At 40.8% G+C, this 14,496-nt stretch overlaps 1 protein-coding gene across 1 annotated transcript in view; it reads right to left on the bottom strand.

The window, feature by feature from the left end:
- LOC105387865 (dynein axonemal intermediate chain 7) overlaps nt 1–14,496 on the bottom strand; it is a 38,794-nt gene that overhangs the window by 22,179 nt on the left and 2,119 nt on the right. Inside the window, exons 3-16 of the mRNA XM_048631992.1 lie at nt 12,228–12,332; nt 10,588–10,715; nt 8,979–9,070; nt 7,109–7,242; nt 6,833–6,885; nt 6,044–6,181; nt 4,542–4,616; nt 3,758–3,874; nt 3,372–3,454; nt 2,614–2,780; nt 1,811–1,946; nt 1,069–1,169; nt 482–557; nt 9–94 (exon numbers count right to left, since the gene is read on the bottom strand). Coding sequence (XP_048487949.1) covers nt 9–94; nt 482–557; nt 1,069–1,169; nt 1,811–1,946; nt 2,614–2,780; nt 3,372–3,454; nt 3,758–3,874; nt 4,542–4,616; nt 6,044–6,181; nt 6,833–6,885; nt 7,109–7,242; nt 8,979–9,052 — 1,240 coding nt within the window. The 5' untranslated portion in view covers nt 9,053–9,070; nt 10,588–10,715; nt 12,228–12,332. The remainder of the gene's footprint in view (nt 1–8; nt 95–481; nt 558–1,068; nt 1,170–1,810; nt 1,947–2,613; nt 2,781–3,371; nt 3,455–3,757; nt 3,875–4,541; nt 4,617–6,043; nt 6,182–6,832; nt 6,886–7,108; nt 7,243–8,978; nt 9,071–10,587; nt 10,716–12,227; nt 12,333–14,496) is intronic.

Below are 14,496 nucleotides of genomic sequence, written 5' to 3'. Positions count from 1 at the left end.
AGACTTACACGTGGTGATGTCGATGTCGTCCCGCATTCGCTTCGGCTGCGGGGGGGTCTCCAGCAGGTCTATCTGGATGATGCCTCCGCAGATTCTGTTAGGAAATAGTACTTAATGCTTAACTTGATAGTCTCAAGTGAGAAACTGTAAATTAACATTCTATTAAGGGCCTGTTTCACAATGTCTGGATAACGGCTACCTGTAGGATAAAATACATGCCATCACTCTCGGTAAGTAATTAGGTATGTTTAAGAAAGTGACAGCATGTTTTTTATCCTACAGGTGGCCATTATGCAGACATTGTGAAAAGGCCCTTAGTAGTTATAATAATCTTTTAGCCTTTGCAAAGAAGCGACACTCAAATATAACTTTAATGTTATCTCTGGGAAGTTGTAAAACAGACAAAAAGAAGCACGCATACACGTTACGAAATCCTATAACACTATTCTTTTTTGTAACGGGTTAGAGTGCGTTACGCTACCTGTATTTCCTCAAGTTGATTTCCCCTCGCCGTGTCCTGTAGTTGCACCTCTTCAAGTAATCGGCGAACTCAAGTTCTAGAAAAAAACAAACGAAAATCGGTTCAGCCATTTCGGAGTTACGCTACCACAGACAGATATACATAGCAGACATATAAAATGTATAGCACCCCTCTTTTCCGCCGTGGGTTAAAAAGGTATTGGGTATAAATTTTATTGTGTTTAGTTACTGAAGGCTCTAAGTCTAGTCCACCAACCAGCACTAGGCCAGCGTGGTGGACTAGGTCTAAAAACCCTTCCTTCATTGAAAGGAGACCCGTGCCCCAGCAGTGGGGACGTGATGAGTCGTGATGATAACTCTTCAGGGTATTGCAAAAGTCAGCAACACGACAGGGGGTCACCGTAAACAGCTTTTGATATCTACTGATACTCGTAGTGACAGCTAGACGGAACTAAATGTACCAGCCAAAAGTTGAACGTTTGTTGAACCTTTTGACACGCGCAGTACGTAGGTACGCTTGGGGCATCTAGTGCCATTATTACCTAAGTCTGTGGTGGTGATGAATGAGGAATGAGGGTGCTGACTAACCGTTCTGCTGCACGATGAAAGCACGTGGGTCCCCCAGCCCCTGCGGCTCCTTCAGGCTCAGCTCTTCCAGCTCTTCTTCAGCAGCTTTGTTTCTTACGTATCTGAGGAGGAATATGAAATGTATTATTACGAAAAGGGGCTACGTATGCCGCAAATATTGCCTTTGACTGGCGGATTCCAAATGGAAGGCGCTCCCGTGGACGCCCTGTCCTACAAAGATAGGCGGAAGTGGCGGATGGTAGTGGAGACCCTCTGCACCTCTGGGGTGCCATAGAACTACAACAACATTACAAAATAGGTATACTCTCGAACATTTACCGTAGACATACGAAATACGTTAAGTACCTAATTAGGTACACAAAACGTGTTTTATTTTAGGTTGGATTGTATTTTAGGGGGTAAAGTGTAATGTTTAAAGTTTAGCGTAGTATAGCGTAGCATATTGTAGCACTTCGTAGCATAGTATAGCTTATCATACGATAGCGCTGTAGCACACCGTAGCATATTGTAGAGTAGGCAAATCATACATGGCTAGGCTTATCCATAGAAGGACGAGGACTCGGGTGACCATACCATTCATACTCAATGGCCTTATCATTTCATATTGTACCAGCGTATCATACTTCACATAGGATATAATGGACTACAATAAGTACCCAAGGGTCTAGGGTAGATACGCAGAAAACACTTATTAAGATTCCCAAAAATGTGCGGGTGGAATCAAATCAACACATACACTCACATGTTAGCTTTAATAATCCCTTCCAGCTCCTTGACCCTGGCCTTGACGGCCTTGAAGAAGTCCTTCCTGGTGGCCTCCTGCTCCGAGCTCAGCGCGGTCACCGCTTCATGTTCTCGTACGTTGAAGCTGTACAGGTCTGTGGGTGGAGAGAGATATTATCAACATCTTCATCATCAGCCCATTGATGGTTTGGTAACTGCTAGACATGTGACAGGCTGACAGGAACAGGCAAACGTAGTCAGCTCTCCCCTGGACCGACCTTAGACTGGTACCCACAGTCGTCTGTGGGTAGCCAGTAGTGGCTGGGTGGCTATGGACGGGATCAGGGTGTTATTGTGGCGTTGCTATGGAGAGATCGAGAGGAACTTAAGTAGTTCTAATTAAATCAAATTGAACTAAATTATTTTGTGTATTCTATTGTACCTACTTATAGTATTAGCGATTCGTATTCGATATCAAATTTGGGTATTGCAGTATACGTCGTAGGTATTAATTTTCAATCCTAAAACCATCAAAACTGGAAAGCAAGGCAAACTGGTTTGGAATAAAAACGGTTTCAAATGTTTTTTCTCCTATTGGGGGTTGGTTAGTGATTGAAATGACATGAGGTAACCTATCAGGTTTTACACTTTTGGATTCACCATCCACCAACCTTCATACCAGTCCTTCTGCTCCTCAGAAAAATGCATCGAACTCTTCAAGCATCTTTACGTTTACTATACGCACGTCTGTAGTCACGTATAACGGCTCATTCATGTAAGTATAGTGTTTGCCACTGGCTATTAGATCCACTACGCACCAACCTTCATACCAGTCCTCCGGCTCCTCAGCCAGTCTATAAGTCCGGGAGCTCTCGCTCAGCAGGTCCAGCATGTACTTGGCAGCTCGCACGCACGCGCACGACGCGTCCACCACCTTGGGCAGGGTCACTGTGACCTTCATGGAGGGGAAGGACAGCTCTATTGGTTCCCTGGAAGGAATTGTGGTGTTAGGTTTTGTCAGGATGCAATGGTAGTGAAAGGGAATCAAACTAACAAAAATCATCAGTGTGCTATAGCCCAACGTTGTTATGCCTCTCTCTCTTCCTGGCTTCCTGGTAGACGCTGGATGAGGAAGGTAGAGGACATATTGTTGTAGCGCTCCCTCGTAGCCTAACACGTTTACGGGCTGATGATGATACGAAGTAAGTACTGATAACGTGATAACCGTGGTGACCGTGACCTTCATGGAGGGGAAGGAGCTCTATTGGTTCCCTGGAAGGAATTGTGGTGATAGATTTTGTCGGGATGCCATGGTAGAGAAAGGGAATCAAACTGGCGACAAATCATTATTCTGTAATTGTTTAAAGCTGCTTGGTCTCTCCCAAAGAGCGCCACTGTGTTCCAGAAAAATACTAAGGTAAGGTATAGATACTGATAGGAGCAAGAAGTGATGTAGCTGTTAATATAGAAAATGTATTTGCCCTCTCTTCTTTCCTACTTAGCTGATCTGTGTGAAAGAACCGTGGCTAATATGCCAGGCTGATTGCCAAGTGTAGTTAAACTTTATGGAAGACACTCACGGTTCAGTTTCCACTGGCTTCGGTTTCCGAGTGGGCATCCGGATGGCCACCCAGAAGTTTAGCTGGAGGCCCTTGAACTCTTTCTGAAGAATAAGAATAACTATATTAGTATTTAATGAACAACATTTATTATAAATACGACAAAACGTAGGTACTCGCAATTGCAATTTGATAAAAGAAACTTAAATTATATTTATTTTTTGATACATAAAAAGTTAATAAATAACTTAAAGTATAGAGGTTGACGCATAATAAATAGCGTCAGTTAATAAATAATTTTATAAAAAAAAAATACGTAGGTACTCGTAGGTACTTATATCTAAAGCCTGACCAAATATTGCATTGTAATTTTGTCCAGGTGTCAAGTAAACTCGCCCGGGATATACCTCATATGTAGCCAGCTTGATGGAGTGCGCGGTGAGGTTGGTCTCCAGGTCTCGCAGCAGCATGTAGGACACGTGCTGGATCGTGTGGTGCAGCTGCTCCCGAAGCGCCAGGCGGATCTGTCGTGGTGATGTGAGGATTATTAGATAATCTGACAGGACCATAGGATGACGCAGTGGTTTGTGGCTTTTGCTGCAGCTCTGAAAGTCAGACATTCGATCCGGGGGATCCGTTGAAGAGTTGTGGGTTTTGGACATAATTTGTTATAAATGTTTGTGTTGTACACAAAAGGAGCCTTGGGGTATACGAAAGGAGACACAGAAAGGAGATGGGCAAAAGCAGCCTACTGCGAATAGATTTATAATGGTAAGTATCATCATCATATAAGTATAGTATAACGACCGAATGGCGTAGTGACGACCGAATGGCGTAGTGGTTAGTGACCCTGACTACTGAGCCGATGGTCCCGGGTTCGATTCCCGGCCGGGGCAGATATTTGTTTAAACACAGATATTTGTTCTCGGGTCTGGTCTTGGATGTGCCCGTAAAATGGCAATAGGCCCGCCCCCTATTACATTGGGACTAACATACACTCTGGCGAAAAGTGGGTGCAGCAATGCACCTCTGCCTACCCCGCAAGGGAGTACATTAGTACAAGGCGTGAGTGGGTGGTTTTTTTTTAATAGTATAATCATTTTGTTGGTATGGCACAAGATCGCAAGGAGGTATCGCAACCTCCTCCTCTAAATGGCGGGAAATATCAAGGCCTACTACCCTACTACTGACCTCATTGTAGTTTTCTGCCTGTTGCGGACTGTAGTGTCTTGCGTTAGCAACAAACGTCTCCAACATCTCCAGCATCTGCAATAATTTATTGAAGTTATGACCATCATAATCATTATAAATGTACAAAATAAATATCAGAAAGGTAACAGAATAAATCGGAGATGTTTTACATGCCACCATGCTGTGCTAAGTAGGTAATTTGAAAAGTGCTCCTTTCGAACATAAACAAGCCTTTTTAGGGTTCCGTAGCCAAAATGGCAAAAACGGAACCCTTATAGTTTCGTCATGTCCGTCTGTCCGTCTGTCCGTCTGTCCGTCTGTCACAGCCGATTTACTCGGAAACTATAAGTACTACAGTGATGAAATTTGATGGGAATATGTGTTGTATGAACCGCTACAAAAATATGACACTAAATAGTAAAAAAAAGAATTGGGGGTGGGGCCCCCCATACATGTAACTGAGGGATGAAATTTTTTTTTTCGATGTACATACCCGTGTGGGGTATCAATGGAAAGGTCTTTTAAAATGATATAAAGTTTTCTAAAAAACATTTTTCTTAAAGTGAACGGTTTCTGAGATATCAGCTCTCAAAGTCGTAAAAAGTATGTCCCCCCCCCTCTATTTTTATAACTACGGGGTATAAAATTCTAAAAAAAATAGAGGTGATGCATGCTAATTAACTCTTTCAACGATTTTTGGTTTGATCAAAGTATCTCTTATAGTTTTTGAGATAGGTTGATTTAACTGTAATTTTGCTGCTACGGAACCCTTTGTGCGCGAGCCCGACTCGCACTTGGCCGGTTTTTGAGACACCTTTACTCACACAAACACACTTAAAGACACCACAACATTACTCCCGTCTAACTTAACTAACTAACTAATCCGGCTCGAAGGACCACGAAAAGGCTTTGGTAGTCTAGGATCGCTGTATAAGTAACTAGCTATTTGACAACTGATCAAAATTCCTTTGTCACACCATAAAAATCACCCATAGAGCCTTAAATTGTGAACATCGGGTCTGAGATTGCAACCCTTCACTCAAAACCCCCACAAACCGGCAGCGTCTCCTCACACCTCCTGGCCAGCTCCTCGCCGCCCCACTGCTGCTGCTCCCTCCACACGTGCAGGTAGGTGGCCGCCTGCGTCACCACGCCCGGGGGTCGGGGAGCCCGTCGCAGCGGAGACGTTTTACATGACACCATGAAGTGCCTAGTTTGAAAAGTCCGGCTTTCGAACATAAACAAGCCCTTTTGCAATAAGTTGACACCCAGAAAAACACCACAAAATTACTCCCGTCTAACTTAACTAACTAATCCGGCTCGAAGGACCAAAAAGCCCAAAAAGGCTTTGTAGCCTTTGTTTAGTAGTAGAAGCTATTTGACAACTGATCAAAATTCCTGTGTCACACCATAACAGTCACCCATGTAGCCTTAAATTGTGATCATCGCGTCTGTGATTGCAACCCTATGTTTCTCCCCTCCACTTAAAAAGCCCCACAAACCGGCAGCGTCTCCTCACACCTCCTGGCCAGCTCCTCGCCGCCCCACTGCTGCTGCTCCCTCCACACGTGCAGGTAGGTGGCCGCCTGCGTCACCACGCGCGGGTCGGGCAGCCCGTCGCAGCGGAGGTACTGTTGCCACTGGGGAGGAAGACCATACTGAATGACCACTAATTCTGGTGATTAAAGGGTTAATGGGGAAAAGTACAAATAATATTAGGTATCCTTTCGTTATGATGCTGGTTTAAGGAGGAGCTGGATTGCTGACCTTATAGATAAATAAGGTATTTAGACGACTGAACGGTGTAGACGACCGGAAGGCGTAGTGGTTAGTGACCCTGACTACTGAGCCGAAGGACCCGGGTTCGATTGCCGGCTGGGGCAGATATTTGTTTAAACACAGATATTTGTTCTCGGGGCTTGGATGTACCCGTAAAATGGCAATAGGCCCGCCCCCTATTACATTGGGACTAATATAACACTGGCGCAAAGTGGGTGCAGCAATGCACCTCTGCCTACCCCGCAAGGGAGTACATTAAGTACAAGGTGTGTTTATATTTATTTTTTTATTTATTTTATATGAACGGTGTAGTGGTTAGTGACCCTGACTGCTATTGCCACTAGGGGAGAATGTGTTATTAATGGTTAGGACCAATAGCAACGCAGTGAAAAAGTTACGGTTTTCGTCTGTTTGTCGCAGAGGTACTGGTGGCGCTGGGGAGGATTACAATAAGTAGACTTGGTGTGCCAAAAAGGAAAACTACTTTAAGAAGTTAGTGATTTATGACTTACTTCTTCTTTCATCTGCTTGTTGTTTGCATACAGAATCTTCTCTTTTTCAAAGCCTGTAAAATCAAATCATTGTGATCAGAAAGACAGACCGATAAATGTTTGCAACAACCCTCCTGCCAAGCAAGAAGATAATGAAAAGACCCATATATTATATTCCTAGTTAAGTACATTGCAGTGCAGTGGAGTTATAGAGTGTTTATTTCTAGAAGAAATTGATTTTTTCAGACTTTTACATGAAAATTAGAACGTTTTTGTAGTGATGACAACCATACTCACTGTGGAACAAATTGCAAGTCTTCTGTAGGATATCCTTCCTGATTTCCTGTTCTGCGTTGTCATTGGCCAGCTGCTCAGCTCTCTGTCTCGCTTCTTCCTTCCTCCTCTCTTTCGCACCCGCGATGTAGGCTGCTCTGTGATGAAAATGACCAGTTTCAGTTAGTAACTCTATCTGCCTTCCTTGATTTTAAAAGATAGGTACATAGTTATAGTTGTAGTTATAGTTATAGAAAAGGGGAGGGCAACCAGTGCCCATTCGCCACTGCGACCTAAAAGATCTATTGTGACTCCCCTTGCCGAGTCAAATCTCACTATCCAGGCCGAGATAGGTACATACATCTGTATACTAAACTACTAACATTATCCTAACTAATATTATAAATGTGAAAGTAACTGTGTCTGTCTGTCTGTCTGTCTGTCTGTCTGTCTGTCTGTTACTCTTTCACGCCAAAACTACTGAATGGATTTGAATGAAATTTGGTATACAGCCGGTCTAGACCCTGGGAAAGAACATAGGCTACGTTTTATCCCGGAATTCCCACGGGAAAACTTTTTAAGGCGAAGCGAAGCGCGCGGGAACAGCTAGTTATGTATAAATATCAGAAAAAGCTATTGCGCCAGGCCATTATTTTTTTCTCTACTACCTATAACGAATAGAACGTAAATAATTGATGTTATAAATACTTATACATATACTTACATCCTTTTTAATTCCTGAAGGCCCAGCACGAGGCACAAGACGCGCACGCCAACACGTAACAAAAGTCTTGCGTCGCGCTTACCCACATCACGCGGCTTCGAGAGCGAGTGCGACGGAAAACTTGCACCCCGTGCTAGGCCTTCAGGTGACGTCATTATTACGTCATATCAACATTAATATAGCAATATAAGGGGCTTATATCGACTCGATAATACAGTTGCTATGTTAAGCTCCAATTTCTCCATAGTCGGTTAGATCGTAACCAGGGAAAGTCTCCATATTAAATTCTTGACAGATGTGTCAAAAGTCAAGCAATAATACCTGGATATGCTCTAACCCACTATGGAGAGATTGGCACTAAAATGATTAAAATACTCTACCCAGGTCCTGAAGGTTCGATTATCACCGACATAGCTAGACCTACGACAAACATGAAATATACAGACCTCGGGAACTTTTTGAAGGATGTAGCAAACCTGTCGGTATCGCACCTAACGGACGCATCGCATTCAGTACCTACATACATACAGGGTGTTGCAAAAACGGTACACTAAGCCGTCAGGGGGTGACTCGCAGGGGGTCATTCTGAAGAACTTTTGTTCTACGAGTTTTGAAAATTCATGAAAAAAAACCCCTAGTAACTTGGTCACGTGACTTTTTACTATGGAACGAATATTTTTTTTCGCGAATTTCCAAAACTCGTAGAACAAAAGTTGTTTAGAATGACTCTCTGAGTCACTCCCTTTCGGCTTAGTATATACCATTTTGCAACAGCCTGTATATGACAATCCGTTTGGTGCGATACATAAGGCACCGATAAGATCTGGTAGAAAATGCTTGTAGAATTAAGTCCACCCTTTGTACACTTATTTTTATATTTGTGCAATAAAGGATTAAATAAATAAATAAGTGGACTCTTTGGTACATTTAGTAGGCAGATACGAAACTATTAAATACCTACCCCCGTATTCATAGAGAAGTTACAGAACGTTTTAACTAATAAACTGTTTTGTCCCTCTCCGACAAAGAACATTTTGTTCTTTGACAGAGTAGGACAAAACAGTTTATTAGTTAAAACGTCTTGTAACTTTTCTATTAATAAGTGGGTTAGACTACTGAGTACCTAAAGAAGGACCACAACGAAACCAAAAAGATAAACCCAAAACTAACTTCTCTATCTCTTTCTGCTGCCTCCATTCTTCTATCTGCTGTTCCATCCACTGGTCTCTTTCCTTCTTGTTCATCTTCTTCCACTTCTTGGGCTGTTCAAAAGGGTAATCATGGGAGTTCTCCGAAGATATCTTGACGGCTAACCCTACACTGGGGGTGGAAATTTCGCACCGAGCTTTTTGTAGTCGCTTACAACTCGTTTTGTATGCTAATGGTCTTTTTTGATGTTTTACAGCGATGTTTTTAAACCTTTTTGGGGTTAAGACACGCAATGTTTTAACCGAGTTTTAAATTAATTCAACTGTTTTATTCTTTATTCATGAGCGGAGCTCGATGTGACACAAAAAATTTGCTTGAAATAATCAAAATTGAAACCGGCAGTTTTTTTTTATTTGTACTTAAGTTTTTTAAATGTTTTGGTATTATTTCTAATAAGTCAGCATGTGTGTTGTTCACAACATGTGTACCGGGGGACTGAATTTCAGGAGGGTTTAAGGAGTTTCAGGTGTAGGCAGATTTTATGGGTTCAAGGCACGATATCGCTGCGTATTCTCATATTATTGCATAATTTAGTAACGATTTTAGTGCGAAATTTGTGTTGTAACTACCTAAATTGTGACTAAACGTAAACTGTAAATAGTACTTATTCATAATCTGACAAAAATGTAGAACGCTATTTGAAAAAATTACTAGACCACGCTACTATTATGTCTGTGAATTTTTGGTGATGTCTAAAGTTTTTGACCACACTGACTAAAGGTAGGCGCCCACCTATCGGTATCGGACCAAACGGACTTAATAAATGTATGGAGAAACGGCTTCGGCAATGCCGATGAAGTGGACGCACTTGTGTGAATTTCTATACAAAGAATACTGAATGCTATGTGTCCGTTGCCAAAAGGTGGACGCATACCTTAAAAAAAAGCTCTAAGGATGCAGAATTCCATTTCTAAAATAATAATATCTCGTACAGAGATTTAGTTACCTATGTAGAGAGAGCAGTGGTGGCGTAATGGATAAGGCCTCGTCCTCTCAATCGAGAGGCCGTGGGTTCAAATCCTGGCCTGTATGTACCAATCAATTCTTTCAATTGTGTTTTCAATTAAGGAGTTTAAGTACAATAATACCACGTGCTCTTACGGTGATGGAAAACATCGTGAGGAAACCTGCACATCTAGATTCTAGATGTGTATCCTAAGTGCATTGTACTTATCCCAAAACGGCGATAAGGTTCGCAACCGTGAGTACAAATGTACAAATGTGCTGCGTAAAGTGGGTGGCTCGCTTGTGAGCTACCTCTGACTACCTTCGAGGATTACAGTCGTGAGTGCATATATGTACCTACGGTCGCCTGTAGTCTCGCGGAGTTTTTAAAATAGCGATACCTGATGATGAAGGGACCGGCTACATCTTTTATAAATCCAGGGACATGTTGTGTGTGATGTGTGTAGCAGTGGTGTATATTTGGATGTGCTTGAGCAGCATGTGAGCTTGAGATCGCTATTTTAAAAACTCCGCCTGTACTTATACTTTTAGGCGCAGACCGTACATATATGTATTTTACCTAATTTACCTAATGCGGTCATAATCGTTGGCGAGGATGACTTACCTTCGGAAACTTAGGTATTTCTTCTTTAACTTCTTTTACTTTCTTTCCCTTTTTACCTTTCTTTCCCTTCTTCTTCTTCTTCTTCTTTCTAACTACTTCTTCTTCTACTACTGCCTGTGCTGCTTCATCTGTGAAAGAAACCGACTATAAATCTAAAGAAAGATGTACAGAATGTTGCAAAAAGGGTATATTAGAAAGAGGCGGACTTAGAAGGTGTTCAGTTATCAAGTAGTATTTACGTATTTACATAGATGTCACTATCCCGCAAACTACATCGCGGTATTAAGTTATCTTTCATGTTAATGACCTTTTGTAATATACCAATAAACCATGCTTCTACTACCAGCGATCCGAACATAAGGCTACCAAGCCTTTTCAGAAGGTAATTCTGAAAACTTACCCCCTTATTCATAAAAAAAAGTTACTGGACGCTTTAGCCATTGAACTGTTCTGTCACTCTCTGACAGAGAACGATTTGTTCTTTAGATAAGGGGGAACTCTGATCTAGTTCTATAAATACAAGACTAAGTGCCAATTTCTCCATAGTCGGTTATCTAACCGACAGGGATTGATTTATTAATTATACGTCATCTCCATATTTAAAAATTCATGACATATGTGTCAATAGTCAACCACTACTCCCTGGTTATAAATACTCTGAGCGACTATGGAGAAATTGGCACTAACCATACATAATAAAATGTGGGGAAATCTTACACACGGCCATCCGACCCAAAAGTAGACATAGTTTTGCCGGTGTTATTTAATTCAGCACAGATTATGTCATTATATGATAGTAATCGCTTTAAGCGATAAAACCGCCATATTTGTACATAGTTTATAGTATTTATGTTATGTAAGTTTCTTTTATGTGTGTGTGTACAAATAAAGAATATTCTATCTATCTATCTATCTATATTTTATGAATTTTATATAAAATGAACATTTCATAAAGTATCATATTCGAATTGAACATGATACTTTATGAAAATATAGATTTTATAGGTAAGGTTAATTATATATTGTGAACGTTGCGTTTACCTTACATTCTTCATTCTTTAAGTATTATTTTATACATCATATCGTTCTAATAATTAATAATTAGATCCATAGTCTCTGCCTACCCCTCTGGAAGACAGGCGAGACTATATGTATGTATGTCGTTCTTTTTTTCGTTCCAATATCTATCTTAATATTTCTACCTTACATAGTAGGTATGTCTAAGTTTGCGTTTCCCTCTCAGATACTTCTTTAAAAATTGCAGTGAATTGATTCTTTCATTGCCGTGGACGTTAGTTTCATTGCCGTGGACGTTTGTTTCATTGCCGTGGACGCTTGTTTCATTGCCCTGAAAGCATGTTTCATCGCCGTGGCACGAAATTTTTAATCAATAATAATATCTCGTTAAGTTTTTAACTTATCTGCTAGCCATTAAGTAAGAACACTAACATTAACAAAAACTTAAATAAAAGCGTTTTTTTTATATTAAAACCCTAAAGATAAAAACGTCCACGGAAATGATAATTTTTTAGGACTTGTTGAAATCCACCCAGTAGTTTGTAAAAATTTACGTTCATCAAAAAAAAATTATATTTATACGATGAATAAAAATATTTGACTTTGACTTTGACTTTACTGACCTGGCTCAAACGGGAAAGAGTCTTCCGACCACACCTCGCTGCTAACTCTTGTTATAGTTTCTTCCACAGTTTCTTTTCGTTTCTTCCGCTTCTTCTTTGGTTTTTCTGTGAAGAAGATAAATCTATTTAATATGTATTTTTATCCTACTAACTAATTAGTATTCTTCTGGTAACTAATTGTGTAGTATCTAAAGTTGACACTGTTTTATTATAAATATTCTTAAATATCATTCCACTCGAAGGTTGTCTTGAAAAAAAAAAGCTTTCACTGATAAGACCGCCATATTTGTAGCTATGTGTCGGTTTCGGTACCAATTTAAGCATGGTCAAAGGTCAAACATACTAAATACTCACATCAGACTTAAAACATCCCTTTTTAAACACCCGTTCACATCACCCTTAGGTACTTGGGCTGTTGGCATCAATGTACACACACATACACATCACTGCTAAACCTTTTTCTATTGAAACGACGGAACACACGCAAAATACCTACGTAGGTAACTAGCTACACACGAAAAGAGTTAGCCCATAAATTCTCATGTTTATTATGATAATTCCGAATGCCTAAGAACTAATAAAAAAGTACATTTTACAGTCTGATGTTTCGTCTCCGTTGGAAACCTGGGGGTATGGATTTAACAGAAAGTTGTAAGGGTTGCTAGTTGTTAACCGCCGACGAAAAAGAGGAGTGTTACAAGTTTAACGTGTCCGTGTCCCTGTACGTGAATCTGTCTGTAGTAGCATAGCTCCCAACGGACTGAACCGATTTTCGATTTGTTTTTTGGGTCGTTAGTAATCGTAAATCGTTCGTCCGTCGCGATTCTCTCGCCTGTGGAGACGGTAGTCCTCATGGGTCCTTTCGTGCACCCAGAAGGGCTAGCACAGAGTGCAATGAAGACGTGACAAAAGTTTTGCATCGCGCTCACTCACATCGCGCAGCCTCAAGAGAACTTTTTTCACGTCTTAAATACGACCCGTACTAGCCCTTCTGAGGGGGAGCGTCGGAATTCATAGTACCTATACCTAGTTTGATTTTCGACGTGATAACCATAGTTATTATAATATTTTATAAGTACATATTTAAAGCCCCATCCATACGCTTGCTGTTTGTCACAAACACGGCAAACAGCAAACAAAGTCGCAAACACCAACCACAATCACCGAACACAAACAGCCATCCACATGCTCGGCGAACGCTCATAACATTCCGAACCGGCAAACACGGCGGACGACGAGCTATTACTTTCGGGTTGACATATTTTTATTATATAAATTAAAGCAAGAGAAAGAAAAAAGGAAAATAAGAAGAAAGCAAAGACGATGGTGGGATAATAATAATAATTTTAAAAAAAAACTGACTTCTTCTTTTTAATTATTATTTTATTTTATAGTTTTTAGTTTATTTGCAATAATTTTTAATCAAAAGTAAGATGCAAATGATACCAAAAAGTCCTACTAATCAATACGAATCATTCAAGCCTAAACACGAGGTAGTTGCTATATACCGTTGAGGAGTTCCCTTGACTGCCTTCCGTTTCCATCATCAGATCAGCTCAAGGTCACCATCATATTTTTTTGTTACAAGAACTATATTTATGTTTTTAATTTCATTAGAATCGGTTAATATGTGTCCAAAATGGAAATTCATACCCAGTTTTTACCCCTTTACCCACCCTTAGGGGTGAGATAAAATTCTGAAAAAAAAATTGGACCACCTGGGAGCTCAACCCAATACAAAAAAAAAAAGAATTTTCAAAATCGGTTCATAAACGGCGGAGTAATCGGTGAACATACATAAAAAAAATGCGCGCCAACGAAAAAGTGTAGCAAGTTGATACGTCCGCCTCCCGCAATGCTAGCGCGCATACTGATCGCTGCCAGACGTGTGGATACGTAGCGAACTGTTTGCCGAACATCCTTTGATCTGGCAAGAAAAACCGACACCGATGCCGAACACTGGCGAACACAAACACAAACAGGCAAACAACGACAAACACCCATCCACACGTCAGTGTTTGCTGTTTGCTGTTTGCTGTTTGCCATTGTTCGCCGAGCGTGTGGATGGGGTATAACAAAACATGTAGTTACTAGTACTAGTACCATTTTCTCTATTGTCGGTTATCTAACCGACAGGGATTGATTTATAAATTAAACGTCATCTCCATATAAAATTCATGACAGATGTGTCAAAAGTTAACCAGTACTCCCTGGTTATGCTCTAACCGAGAATGGAGAAATTGGCACTTAGTCTATGCTAATATAGTGA

This window comes from Plutella xylostella, chromosome 30, assembly GCF_932276165.1.
Source record: "Plutella xylostella chromosome 30, ilPluXylo3.1, whole genome shotgun sequence".
Classification (NCBI taxonomy): domain Eukaryota; kingdom Metazoa; phylum Arthropoda; class Insecta; order Lepidoptera; family Plutellidae; genus Plutella; species Plutella xylostella.
Note: the sequence above shows the minus strand (reverse complement) of the source record. Positions and strands in the feature narration are given on the sequence as shown.